This window comes from Syngnathus typhle, linkage group LG11 (assembly GCF_033458585.1).
Source record: "Syngnathus typhle isolate RoL2023-S1 ecotype Sweden linkage group LG11, RoL_Styp_1.0, whole genome shotgun sequence".
Lineage (NCBI taxonomy): Eukaryota > Metazoa > Chordata > Actinopteri > Syngnathiformes > Syngnathidae > Syngnathus > Syngnathus typhle.
In genome coordinates this window covers 2,657,272-2,670,907 of record NC_083748.1, presented here as the reverse complement: position 1 = coordinate 2,670,907, position 13,636 = coordinate 2,657,272, and the positions used below count along the sequence as shown (strand labels likewise).

The 13,636-nt window shown below is 48.7% G+C and overlaps 1 protein-coding gene across 2 annotated transcripts in view; it reads right to left on the bottom strand.

Moving 5' to 3' along the window:
* cacna2d2a (calcium channel, voltage-dependent, alpha 2/delta subunit 2a) overlaps positions 1–2,148 on the bottom strand; it is a 132,139-nt gene extending 129,991 nt beyond the window's left edge. For both annotated transcript variants that reach the window (XM_061290240.1, XM_061290241.1), the window contains exon 1: positions 1,619–2,148. In XM_061290240.1, the coding sequence (XP_061146224.1) occupies positions 1,619–2,133 (515 nt within the window). In that variant the 5' untranslated portion in view covers positions 2,134–2,148. The remainder of the gene's footprint in view (positions 1–1,618) is intronic.
* Between the last annotated feature and the right edge of the window lie 11,488 nt (positions 2,149–13,636).

Below are 13,636 nucleotides of genomic sequence, written 5' to 3'. Positions count from 1 at the left end.
ATATTTTGTCACAATAACTTCCATTTCCAATTTCCAAGTTATCATTGTGCTTTCCATTTTTGACTGGCATCCTTCAGTGGGAGCATGAAGCAAAAACACACTTGTTGAGGTAATCCTGTAGATGCCCGTCGAGCCTCACAAATTGACTTCTTGCATTTTAGGTTTTGGTCTGCGTCCAAACAGAACACCCTCAGGAGGGTGTCTAATTTTGAAGTCTCTTTGTATACAATGTTTTTTCAAGCGGTTTACCGCCATCCTCACTCTTTGTCTTCAGCTCAGCGATGGAGCACATGGCCCCTGTGACTGTGCAGGCTTAATGGCATGCTGATGAGGTCAAAGAGAAAGGGGAGTCGGGTTAATTGGGAGCCGCTGCTAAAATCTCAGGTTGAAGGATGATTACAAATGTGAACAGAAGAGAGAAAAAAAAGATAAATATAGCTTCCAGTAAAGCTTCATAAAAATATGGAACAATGTGACGACAGGTTGGAATCTTCCCTGGGGGACGATACCGCTCAGAATGGAATTATCGTAGCGGACGAGATACGACAAAATCTCCTCTGGAAAAAAGGTGATTGTCAGCTGTGACTTACAAGATCTGACTATAAATATGGCAATCATTATATATGACAGACAGATTTTACATCTGGATTTTATCTTAAGAGTCATTCCTATGAACAGTATCTAAACGTGACTCGTTGAATCAGCCACAGTAGACAAGCTAAGGTTGCATTTATTTCTTCCTTCAGAGATTGCGCTATCGGCGTGCTCAGAGGTGCTTGCAGAACACCTGTAAACATTGTGGGCTGCTTCCCAGAGGAGACCTTATCTGTAAGAGGGCTTTTGCAGACTGCTCCTGCAGGTCAGACAGGTGAAAATAAGCAAAAAAGTGGAGCGGGAATAAGGCTTATTGTTGCTGACTTGCTGTGCGGTTTCAGTTTAGCAAGTTTTTAGAAAATGTAGTACGCCCTTGTTTGAATGTTGCATCAAATCAGATTTGAACGTCTTGGTTGGAGTACGTGCAGCGCTCTCCCCGCCCACATAGCAGAGCGGCGCACGTATAATTGCAGTGTGCAACAGTGCGCACCTTAGAGGGAATAATTAGCACTATAAAAAGAGCAATTACTAACCTGGCAGAGAATTGCAGAGGATTTTACTGCTTCTGCCAGCGACGTCTGCTCAAATGCCGCTCTTTGTTTTGTTTGACTAATGGTTTCTTTTGAAGAGGATGGAAAACAAGGCACATTTAACGTCTGCTTTGCACCCACGTCCAGACAGCGAGTTGAGCTCTTAGGAGTGCTGAAGGTTTGTGGGAATGTGACAATCTCAGTGGAATTCACTTCCAAACGTACCAATACACATCCTTGTTTGATTAGCTCTCGTGTCACTTCGATCCATGTCGTGTGTTAGGGTTAGGGTTATGGCGTGTCACCATGCTGGGATATGAATTATGGAATTTCTTCCAATGGAGAAAAGATTTCTCAAGGAAGGAGTTTGCCTTTTGCCGTCTTTGTTCTCCGAGCAAAGCAAAATAAAGAGGCAGCAGGAATTGAATGCTACAAGTCTTCATGCCAAATTGAGATCAAGCATTGGTTCATAGGCAACCATATACATAGCATACCTTCGGAGGTGGCGTCTACAGCTCAGCGTCGGAAAGGCAGTCGCAGCGGCATACCATCTTAGCACCAGAGAAGCCAGGAGAGAACTTGAGGTGCGCGTAGACAACAAATGCCTGGAGGTCCAGCAAGCCCCGAAGTACCTTGGAGTACACCTGGATCGGACATTATCCTTCAAACAACACCTGGAAGAAGTCAAGGCCAAGGCGACATCCAGAGCCGCGCTGATCCGCCGCCTCGCTGGAACAACCTGGGGAGCCTCCGCTAAGACGCTGCGAATATCCACCCAAGCCCTGGTCTTCTCTGCAGCGGAATACTGCAGCCCAGTCTGGAGCAGAAGCCCGCATGCGAGAAAGGTCGACGTGGCTATTAATACCTCCCTCCGGATAATAACTGGATGCTTGAAACCTACTCCTGTGTCCCTCTTGCCGGTCCTCGCTGGAATAGCACCGGCCGGCCTTCGACGGGAGGCTGCCACCCTCGCCCTGGCCAGGAAGGCACAAAAATATGACTGGCACATCTTGCACAACACCACAATAACACCAGCACCTCCAAGCAGACTCAAGTCCCGACACCCCTACAACAAGGCAGCACAAGAGATGCTCAACTCCACCTCTGAGGACATCTCCAGAGATGCATGGTTGGCAGCAGCTTGGAAGCAGGAGTGGGAGTCTGCCGGACCCTCCCGAGTCCACCGCTACATTTGGGACCCAGGAGATGGCGCCATCGGAGGAGCCGACCTACCACGCCGGCAATGGACCATGCTGAACCGCCTACGGACTGGGGTCGGTCGCTTTGGGTCATCAATGAAGACGTGGGGCTTGGCGGACAGTGCGGCATGTGAGTGTGGTGACCCTGAGCAGACCGCCGACCATATAATCAACATCTGCCCCTTATATGCTCCACCCTCGGAAGCCAGCCTCTTCAACCTAGGACTAGAGATGCGAGCATGGCTACGCGACACCGAGTTGGACATTTGACATTTGACGTTACACGAAAGAAGAAGATAGGCAACCATTTATACAATCCCAACAATTACACTCCTGTTGTCTCCTGTGTGGCAGTTAAGGCTGTTCAGAGGTGTCCAATCCAGGTTTAAAAATTAGAAACAGTTTGGTTTATAGCCTCAGGGGCACCTGTGGCTAATACTAAACTCTGGCAGAGATTTTATTTCCTGGACCTGGATTCGACACCTCTGAGCTTGTGTGAGGCTTAATATAGCGGTGTAACAATCACACACTTGTCATAAAATTGTCCAGTTTAATGTAAAACTAAGCAAACAACAAAAACAATCACACACATTGTATGTTTAAATATAAGATATTTTTCCTTTCATGCTAGCATTCAATGTAAAATCCCATTAAAAAATTAGCATCGGGTTCCGAGAGCGAGGCGTCACTTTGCAAGAAACAGGAAGTTCACCGGACTTCCGGCATATAAATGAATCAATCCGCCGCGAACTATTGGTTCCATAGGAAAATTCTACTGTCCAGTCCCACATGAATCAACAATCCACATTCAGCTGGAATGGATATGATATCCATTCTGTAGATTGGATCTTCTCATTTGTGTTGCAACACATTTAACAGCGTTTAAATGGCAAGATGCTTAATGCGATAAGCCAAAACACTGTAAAATCTCCATTTAGAAAATTGGAGCTAGTGGATTTAATTCCTGTCTTGATGAAATGCTTTTAATCCCGTTAACTAATGTGGAGTACACGTGTTTACACACATGTGCATGGACATACAACCTTGTCACTCGTGTGTGTGTTTCCTCCCCTAACTAGGTTTGCCGGGGTAAATTGAGTGTGTGACTAAATATAATTCACTCTCGCAGCGGCCCCATTTCCTTCGGCCCGCCTGCTTGGTCACACTGATTCAACGGGCCAGGAGCAGCACAGAATCCATACCAATAAATATCTCCTCCAAGTGCTTCATGTGTTCCGTCAGCCCGGGGCTTTGCCAGACACCAACTCATAGTTGGTTAGCCACAGGAAGAACCCTGAATGATCTCAGCGGTTTTCTTTGTCCTTTATACATTGCAAAGCAAGATTTGGAATACAATTACGAAGCAAATAGGTCCATATTATTCCAGACTCATGGAGTCACATCCACACTTGACACTGGAGAAGCAAACGTGAAGAGCGCCCGAGTGAGACGTGAGCGTCTTCACAATCTCTGTGCTTTGGCAGCAAGGCGCTTCATCTCCTTACATGACCGCAAGATCCCTCAGAGGCTTCATTCAAATTCACTTCGGAGATTACAGTTTAGCACAACACTAACGCCGCTGATTAGTTGGGGATTGCAGCAAGGTCCAACATTTTTTCATTTTTAGATATTTTGCAAGTGTGATGAGCTGCGGACGCCCGTGACTCTAAGAAGTGTTATGTGATTACAAACATGGGAAAGCTCCAATAATTTGGCTGTTGCAAATTCACAACTTTAAAAATGTAAAAACAATTTCCTCAAGTACTACGCACACAATGAATGAATGAATGAATGAATGAATGAATGAATGAATGAATGAATGAATGAATGGACAGCAGCAGCAGCAGCAGCAGCAGCAGCAGCAGCAGCAGCAGCAGCAAACAACAACCCTTTCGATCAGCGAGCAACACAGCAGTAGCAACGAATCGCACTGAGCTCCACGGAGAGGAAAAAACTCATGGGAAGAGGAGACCAAAGGAACTACCAGTGAGCTCACAGTTCGCAACTGGACTCATTTAGTTTAGTCTTTATGACAAGCATTAAGCTGTGTATTGAAGTTGGTGCTTAAGGCAAAAGAAGCGCACCAGAACTGGAACCGCTGGGCTCCGCCTACCGAACAAAGACTTTGATGACCGCCTAAGACAGCTGGAGGTGCACCTTCCCCAGTTGGTGTCAAGAAAGGCCACCTTCATCAAAGTAGCGAAGATGAAATCGGATGCAGATAACAAAGAACTCCCAAGTCGCCGTCCAGTGGCAGCAATAAAGCTAAAAGCCACAGCCCTACCAAAGTTTGCTGGTAACCAGAGAGTCTACTACAGATGAAGGCAAGAATGGGAGGCTCTGCAGAAACAAGGGGAACCGACCGGCTCCAAAGAGGTGAAGAAATTTCAACTGCTTGATAGCCTTGAAGAGAAGGTAGCCAGAGATCTATGTCTGTCAACATACAACTCATAAGATGACATCCGTCGAGTCCTGGTGAATCGGTTTGGGAACCAAACCACCATCGCTCTTGAGATCATCGAAGAGCTACAAGCGACTCCACCAGTCCGGAGCGGTCAGCCAAGAAAAGTCATAGAGCTCATCCAAACGGTGGAAAAGGCCCTTTATGATTTGAGTGACCTGGATAATGCAGACGCCATTAAGAACCCGATGGTGACTAAATCTATCGAGGGCAAGCTCCCGGATTCCGGGACCCGGAAACCCTAAAGAAAGACCTGCTGACCTATGCTGCTGATGAGAGAAATGCTGTGAACCGCCACAACCGTTTTGACAAGCTAATCACATACTTGTGCCTTGTTTTTATTTTTATTTTTGATTTACTTGTATGCATATTGTGTACTATGTCTTGTCACCGTGGGATAGTGGGAATGTTATTTCGATTTCTTTGTCTTGGCATGTGAAGAAATTGACAAAGCAGACTTTGACTTTACCTGAAATCACAAGAATCCATATATGAACTGGATCAGCTGAGAGATGTCGTCAAACCTGCTAATAAGAAAACAAAATTTCAAAAGTATGCCAGGACAAAGACATTCAAGTCCTCCAGTGCAACAATAGGCTGCATCATTTGTGGTGACCCAAAGCACAAACTATATTTCTGCAGAAGGTTTAGGATAATCCTAAAGCCATCGGAGAAGAGGGATGCAGCACATCAGCTTGGTGCCTGCAAAAAATGCCTCGAAGTCCACAACGGCGACTACTGCAAGAAGACTTACCTGTGCAGGAACCCAGAGTGCAAAGACCAACACCACTATCTTCTCTGTCCAGTTGCCAGTCTCCCAACCATCCCAGCACCCAGTCCAATACAACCATTAGCAGCAGAGACTTTCTGAAGTGGTGGAAATGGGAAAGCATCAGGCTTGTGAGCCGAGATGAGGAGGATGCTGTTCTGGGAACTGCCAACCCGGGGGGAAAGAGTTGAAACTGGCTGAAGAAAGAGATCATGGAGATGGCTTGACGTATGTGAAAGGGGACTATCACAGCCCTGAACCGCACTGGCACGCCAAGTACCCATGGACAGGAGATCCAGCATCTTTACCCAACGATAAACGAGCGATTGAAGCCACATTCCGCAAAATGGAAAGGCAGCTGGCAAAGGAACCAGAGCGCAAGAGGGCCTATGGCGCACAAGTCCATGAGATGGTTAATCGCAAAGCTGCAGTGAGGCTGTCCAAAGAGGTTCTGCAGAACTGGACTGGGCCGGTGTGGTACATAAGTCACCTGATTGCACCAAATCCCCATTCAGTCTCCGCCCCAGTGAGGCTACTATGGAACAGCAGCCAGAAGTACAGAGGTCTGAGTTTAAACGATATGCTGATCAAAGGTTCGGACGTCCTGAATCCAATCAGAGCTGTCCTGATCAGGTTCCGAACTGGAGTATTAGCTGCGCTTGGTGACATCCGCAGAAGGTACAACTTTGTCTGGCTGGAAGAAAGAGAGGTCCACCTGCACAGGTTCCTGTGGCGTGATACTGAGGAATCTGAAATAGAAGATTTTGTCATAACAAGAGTCAACATTGGAGACAAACCTGCAGGTTGCATAGCCCAAGTCGCCATGCGAGAGACATTCAGCCATTTCAAGGAGGAGAAGCGTGTACTGGAGGAAGACTCATATGTTGACGACATTTTAATTTCTCACAACGACCTCGACCACCTGAAACTCCTCACTTCCAACATCGAGCAGATCATCAAAGCAGGGGGATTCTTCGTGAAGCCCTGGGTCTACTCTGATCAAAGTGGGAGGGAAGGCCCGGGAGGTGAGAAGATGAAGTCAGGGACCATGATTCTGCCAAACCAGCTTACTGAAGAGGACAACAAAGCCCTCGGCCTTGGTTATACCATTGAAGATGTCAAGCTACATGTCATGGTTTCAGTTAACTTCTCCAAGAAAAGGAGAAAAATGCGCCTCGGCCAGAACTTACTGAGAGAGGAAATAAGAGGACAAACCCCAGACCCACTCACCAGGAGAGCGCTGTTAAGCCAAGTCTCTGGATTTCTATGATCCATTTGGCCTCGTGACTCCAGCAAAGCAGAAAGGAGCCATCCTGGTTCGAAGAGCTTTCCAAGAAGCAAAAATAATGTACAGCAAAGAAGACACATGGGATGCCGCCTTGTCCACAGAACTCAGAGAAGATGCCATAAAGCTCCTCGAAGAGTATGCTGACCTAAGCCAAATCAGATTCACCAGACCCCTCACACCGCCAGATCCAGATGAAAAACCATGTGGCATTACCTTTTCTGATGGCAGTGAGCAGGCATATGGCGCTGTGCTGTACCTGCGCTAGAGCTGCAGCCATGGTGCCGTCGTGAGGCTAGTCGAGTCTAAGGCTAAGATGAGCCCTCTGGACCAAAAGGGTGACCCTGTGAAGGCTGAGATGTGCGGTCTTTGCAGCCCGGCTAAAGAACTACTTCCAGAAACACTGCCGAATCGATGTGAGGAAATGGTACCATCTTTTCGCCAGTCAGACCATCTTAGGGGCAATACAGCGTGACAGTTATGGCTACCAGACCTTCTGTGCTAACAGAGTTGGCGAGATCTTCAAGATTCAAGAGTTTTTTTATTCGCCATGTTTGAGCGTGCCAAACAAGGAATTTGACTTCGGTAAATCACACCCTCTGTTCAACATTTAGGTGACTAACAACACTCAGGACATTTGAAGAATGGCAAATATTCTCAAACATCCCCTGATCTTAAACTCCCAAAAGGGCAAGGAAAAACTCAAAACTCCAGCTAGGGGAAATGAGAAACCTTGAGAAGAGACCACAGATGGGAGGGTCCCTCTTCCAGGATGACCAGGCTGCAATGGATGCAGAGAGGACACAGTACAAACAGTGTAGACAAATTCAGAAAAGGTGTGGAGAGCAGGATGTTATTGCACAGTAATGACTCTGAGACTCTAAGAGTGGTGTGAGTTCATCAGAGCAACAGCCTGGGGGAAGAAGCTGTCTCTGTGTCTGCTGGTTTTGACGTACCAAGCTCTATAACGCCGTCCAAAGGGGAGTAGTTCAAACAGTGCAACCTGGGTGAGAAGGGTCCGCAGAGATGTTCCTTGCACGTTTCCTGGTCCTGGACAGGTACAAGTCTTGGATAGATGGGAGGTCGACTCCAATGATCTTTTCTGCAGTCCTGATTGTCCGTTACATTCTGTGCTTGTCTTGTTTGGAGGCCGATCCAAACCATACAGTGATGGAGGTGCAGAGGACAGACTGGATGATGGCAGTGCAGAAGGTCTTCAGAAGCTCTCGCGGCAGGTTGAACTTCTTGAGCTGTCTCAGGAAGTACAGCCTCTGCTGGGCCTTCTTCCGGACAGAGTCTATGTGGCCGGTCCATTTCAGGTCCCAAGAGATTGTGGTTCCCGGGAACTTGAAGGTGTCTGTGGAGAGAATAGTTTTACTGCAGATAGTGAGGGGTAAAAGTGGTGAAGGGTCTCGCCTGAAGTCCACTGTCATCTCCACGGTCTTGAGCGGGTTGAGCTCCAGGTGGTTTTGGCTGCACCAGTGGACCAGCCGCTTCACCTCCTGTCTGTACGCAGTCTCATCATTGTCCTGAATCAGTCCGATGAGAGTGGTGTCGTCTGCATACTTCAGGAGCTTCACAGGAGAGTCACCTGAGGAGAAATCATTGGTGTAGAAATGTGATTCCCCCCAGCCTCACACGCTGTCTCCTGTTGGTCAGGAAGCTGGTGATCCACTGGCAGATATCATCACCAGAGGGGCCAATCCTGATGACCTTGCTGAGGAATCCGAGTGGCAGGCGGGGACCACAGTTCCTTCAGCTACCTGAGAGTGAATGGCCAACAAAATCAGCTAGAGATGTTGCTGCAAAAGCAAGAGATGCTATCTCAAAAATACAAAAGACATTTGCTCAAGTACTTACCCGAAGTCAACAGAAGTTAAAGTTAAGTTAAAGTCCCAATGATCGTCACACACACATCTGGGTGTGGTGAAATTTGTCCTCTGCATTTAAACCCATCCTCGTGTGATTTTGATCCATCCCCTGGGGGAGAGGGGAGCAGTGAGCAGCAGCGGTGCCGCGCTCGCGAATCATTTGGTGATCAGAAAGCACAGGAGACAGACTCAAAACTCCAGAGGACCACCGGCAGAAGCAGTCCAAAGGCTAGTGGACGAGAGGCGCTTCAGCAGTCTAAGGCGGCTGGTTGGGACAATAGCATGGACTTTGAGAGCAGCTAAACAGTTCCTATGTAAATTTGGAGATAAAGAAAAGTGGGAGGCAGTGCAATCATCTGGCATCATCACGATCGACGAAAGAGAAGCCGTGTTCCAGAACCTATGCTTGGCAGCACAGGAGGGCGTGCACTTTCCAAACACTACAACTGATAGACTGGTCGTTTACAAGGATCACTCAAGTGGACTCCTGATGTGTGGAGGCAGGATCCAGACCTTTAAGGAAGACAACAGAGCTGTTCCCCTCTTACCTTTCCAAGCTTGGCTCTCCACACTCCTTGCCCGAGAAGCATACAGTGAGGGTCATGATGGAGTGGCAGGAACTGTGCTGCGGATGCGAAAGAGAGCATGGGTCATCAGAGGAAGAATTATCGCCAAAAAGGTTGTTGACAAGTGTGTCGCCTGCAAAAAGGCAAAGGCAAGAGTTTTCCAGCAAGTAATGGGAGATTTGCCAGAAGAGAGGTCAAGTCCAGCGGCACTGTTTCAATTTACATCTGTCGACCTGTTTGGACCATACCAAGTTAAGGATAATGTCAAGAGGAGAGCGAGCATGAAGGTACTCTTCTGTTGTATGTCAAGCTGAGCCATACACGTCGAACTGGCAAATATGTTATCAACAGAGAACTTTCTACTGGAGGAAGATCTGGTCTGAGCAAAGTACGGACTTTTTTGGAGCAAAACCTGTCCTTGAAGAAATGTACGCTTTCCTGAAACAACAAAACCAGGCGTCGCTAGAAGAGTATGCTATCAAGAATGGAACATACTGGATGTGGAGAATCCTTCCAGCCGATTCACCTCACCGAAATGGTGCAACCGAAGCTGCTGTCAAGATCACGAAAAGAACCCTTCGAAGTCTTGGTACAGTAGAAGGCCTTACCTTCAGTGAATTCCTGACTGTGCTCAAGCTTGCTGCCAACCTTGCCAATGAGAGGCCTATCGACGCCAGAATCCAGAGTCTCTCTCTCTCTCTCTCTCTCTCTCTCTCTCTCTCTCTCTCTCTCTCTCTCTCTCTCTCTCTCTCTCTCTCTCTCTCTCTCTCTCTCTCTCTCTCTCTCTCTCTCTCGTGTAACGTCAGAGCTCCAACTTGGTGTCGTGGAGCCACGCCAGCATCTCTGGTCCCAGGTCAAAGAGGCCGGGCTCTGAGGGTGGTCTATATAGGGGGCAGGTGTTGATGATGTGGTCGGCTGTCTGCTCGGGGGCTCCACACTCGCATGCCGCACTGTCCGCCAGTCCCCACTGCCGCATAAACGTGTTGAAGCGCCCAACACCAGTTCTTAAGCGGTTAAGTGTGGTTCACTGCTGGCGAGGTAGTTCGTCTCCTCCTATGGCGCTGTCTCCTGGTTCCCAGACACAACGGTGCATGAGGGAGGGGCCAGCTGCCTCCCACTCCTGCTTCCAAGGTGCTGCCAGCCAGGCATCTCTGGAGATATCTTCAGGGATGATATTGAGCATCTCTTGTGCTGCCATGTTGTAGGGGTGGTGTGCCAAGCAGATGCTTGCTGGAGCTGGAGTTGTTGTAATGTTGTGCAGGATGTGCCAGTTGTTATTTCTTGCCTTCCTGGCGAGAACGAGGGTGGCAGCCTCTCGCCGAAAGTTGGCCGGCGCTATTCCCGCAAGGACAGGCAGGAGGGACACAGGGGTGGGTTTCAGGCATCCTGTTATAGTTCGGAGGGCGCTGTTAATTGCCACATCCACCTTTTTGGCACAGGGAAGCCTGTGAAGAGATGGAACTTCCGAAAAGCCAACTGGGAGTCGTACACTGAGGAGACGGAAAGGAGGTCTGCCGGCCTGCCAGACCCAGAGTCCACAGATGTGGAAGCAGCCTACGCAGCCTACTGCCAGGTCCTCCTGCGTGCGGCAAAGATGACCATCTCACGTGGGTACAACAGGAACTACATCCCAGGCTGGGATGGGGAGTGTAGCCACCTCCTGGGGGAACACCAGAGAGCCAGCTCCAGAGAAGAGGCAACGCAACGGCAGCAGCACTGCTCGAAAAGCTGGACGGCACCCGCAAGGCGAGATAGACAGAAGTCATTGAATCAATCGACTTCACCCATTCCAGCGGCAAGGCGTGGCAGACCATCAACCGGAAATAAAGCCCACAGATGCCCAGTTACTGCAGACTCCATTGCCTCCCAACTCCTGAAGAATTGCCGCTTCCCGGATGCAGACAAAGACTTTGCACGACTAATATCGCGTGAGGTGTCTTGCATCTCAAGAGCGACCAACGTCGATTTCAATCTCTCGGGAGCCTTTGCAGCAGAGGAACTCAGTGAGGCCATTAGCAAGCTAAAGCCGGGCAAATCCCCGGGCCATGACAACATTCACCCGGAGTTCGTCATCCACCAGGGCCCAACAACATCTAGATGGCTTAAAGCAGGGGTGCCCAAACTTTTTCAGCTCGCGAGCTACTTTTGAAATGACTAAGTCACAAAGGTCTACCCACTAAAAAATATATTTTTTTATATATATATACTATATGTCATCGTGAAAAAAAAGTCCTACTCCCATTCCCTATGAAAGTGATACTTCTTACTATGGCCAGCTGCCCCACTCATTTTTATACCCTTCTTAAGTTTAAGAGAAAAAACAGGGTTCTGACAATTGAAGGAAACTCACGAGCTAGCGTGTTTGTGTTCTTAGCGGCGTTGTTTGTACACGCATCAAGTGCGAAAAAGTAAAATAATTGAATATTACGCGATCAACCAACAATGGCTTGGGCACCACTGGCTTAAAGCTTTCTTCATGTCATGCTACCGCAGATTAAAGCTCCCGAAGATCTGGCGTAGGGCCTCCGTGATAGCTCTGCTGAAGCCAAACAAAGATGCGGAGGACCCCAAGTCATACAGGCCCATCTCACTGCTGAGTGTCCCATTTAAGATCTTGGAAAGATTGATACACAGACGCAGAGAGCCAGTGGTGGACTCACAACTCCCACGGGAACAAGCTGGTTTCCGTCGCGGAAGGTCAACAGCAGACCAGATTACCCTACTCTCCCAAGACATCGAGAACAGCTTCCAGGATAAGGAGAAAGCTGGAGTGGTATACCTGGACTTAACTGCAGCATATGACACCGTGTGGGACCGGGGACTCCACCTGAAGCTGCTGAGGACCATACCGGACCGGCACATGGTGCAGTTCATTATGGAGACGCTTTCCAACCGCAGCTTTACTCTCCAAACCAGCAGTGGGCAGTGCAGTAGGCTCTGTAGACTGAGGAGCGGGGTACCGCAAGGGTCAGTTCTCTCACCAACACTATTTAACATCTATATATACGACCTACCGGACACAGCATCCAGAAAGTATGGCTGTGCAGACGACCTTGCCATCATGCTGAGACGACCAACGTGGAAGGCGACAGAAGACGGCCTGAATGAAGACATGCGCACTATGGCAGCATACCTTCAAAAGTGGCGTCTCCAGCTCAGCGTTAAAAAGACTGTTGGTGCATCATACCATCTCAGCACCACGGAAACAAGGAGAGAACTGGCAGTGAGCATTGAGGGCAAACGCCTGGAAGTTCAACAAGCCCCGAAGTACCTCGGCGTGCGTCTGGATCGGACCCTATCCTTCAAACAACACCTCGAAGGTCTGAAGGCAAAGGTGACATCCAGGGTTGCACTGATCCGCCGCCTTGCTGAAACAACGTGGGGAGCCTCTGCTAAGATCTTGCGGAATCCAGAGCCGTGAAGACTGCATCACTCCAAACACCCTGGTGCTTGGTCGAGCCACGCAGAGCGGAGATTTCAAGGCGTTCGACTACACTACTACCCCTTCAAAAGACTGCAAGAGATACAGAAGCAAGTTAGCTACTTCTGGAAATCCTGGAGCCAACTTGTAGGTTCAAACCTTTTCATCCGCAGCAAGTGGTATACTGTGGATAGGAATGTTGTCGTTGGAGACATAGTTTGGCTCTGTGACCAAAATGCGCTAAGGGGGCAATTTAAGCTACTAAGAGTCATCAGTGTCAATGCAGATTCCAAAGGCATCGTCCGGGATGTCCACGTGAAGCTTTCTCTGGGAGGATGTGTTCAACTCAAGTCTCCAAATCCTGTTTCCAAGGAGTCTAAGGAAAAGGATCGCAAGGGAACCATATTGCACAGGGATGTGCGGCGCCTCGTCATCCTCCTCATCCCCGCAGAGGATCAGTGTGATGGACACTAGTTCGCCTGAAAAGGTGCTCCTCTCCCAATTCCAAGGCAGTGTGAAATGATTTTAAGTCCATTATTTGAAGGGTCTATGACCACATATTGTTGCTTTAAAATGGATGAATGAGTCTGTATCAGGCCCACTTACACACATATTGATTGAGGTCCAGTCAAGCACGCCGCAAGTGTGAATGCTTTATGTTTGTGTATGAAGTGTGAGTGATGCAGCAAATTGTTCATTTGCACTACATCCGATGGGCTCAAGGATGCCATTAGTCACAGTGGGCTTGCTCTCATTAAATGGCCCACTCGCCATGGCAGCCCCGCTCCCTGATCCTTCCCTCAACTCCCGCACACGGGGAAAAACGGGCCAATCAAAATGGGGCCGCAGTGACACGCCGTCTGCTACCATTACAACTTCATGCAGGGGTGCATTGGCAAATGGGGAAGGTACCCTGTGAGAGCCAACTTGGGGGCCATCA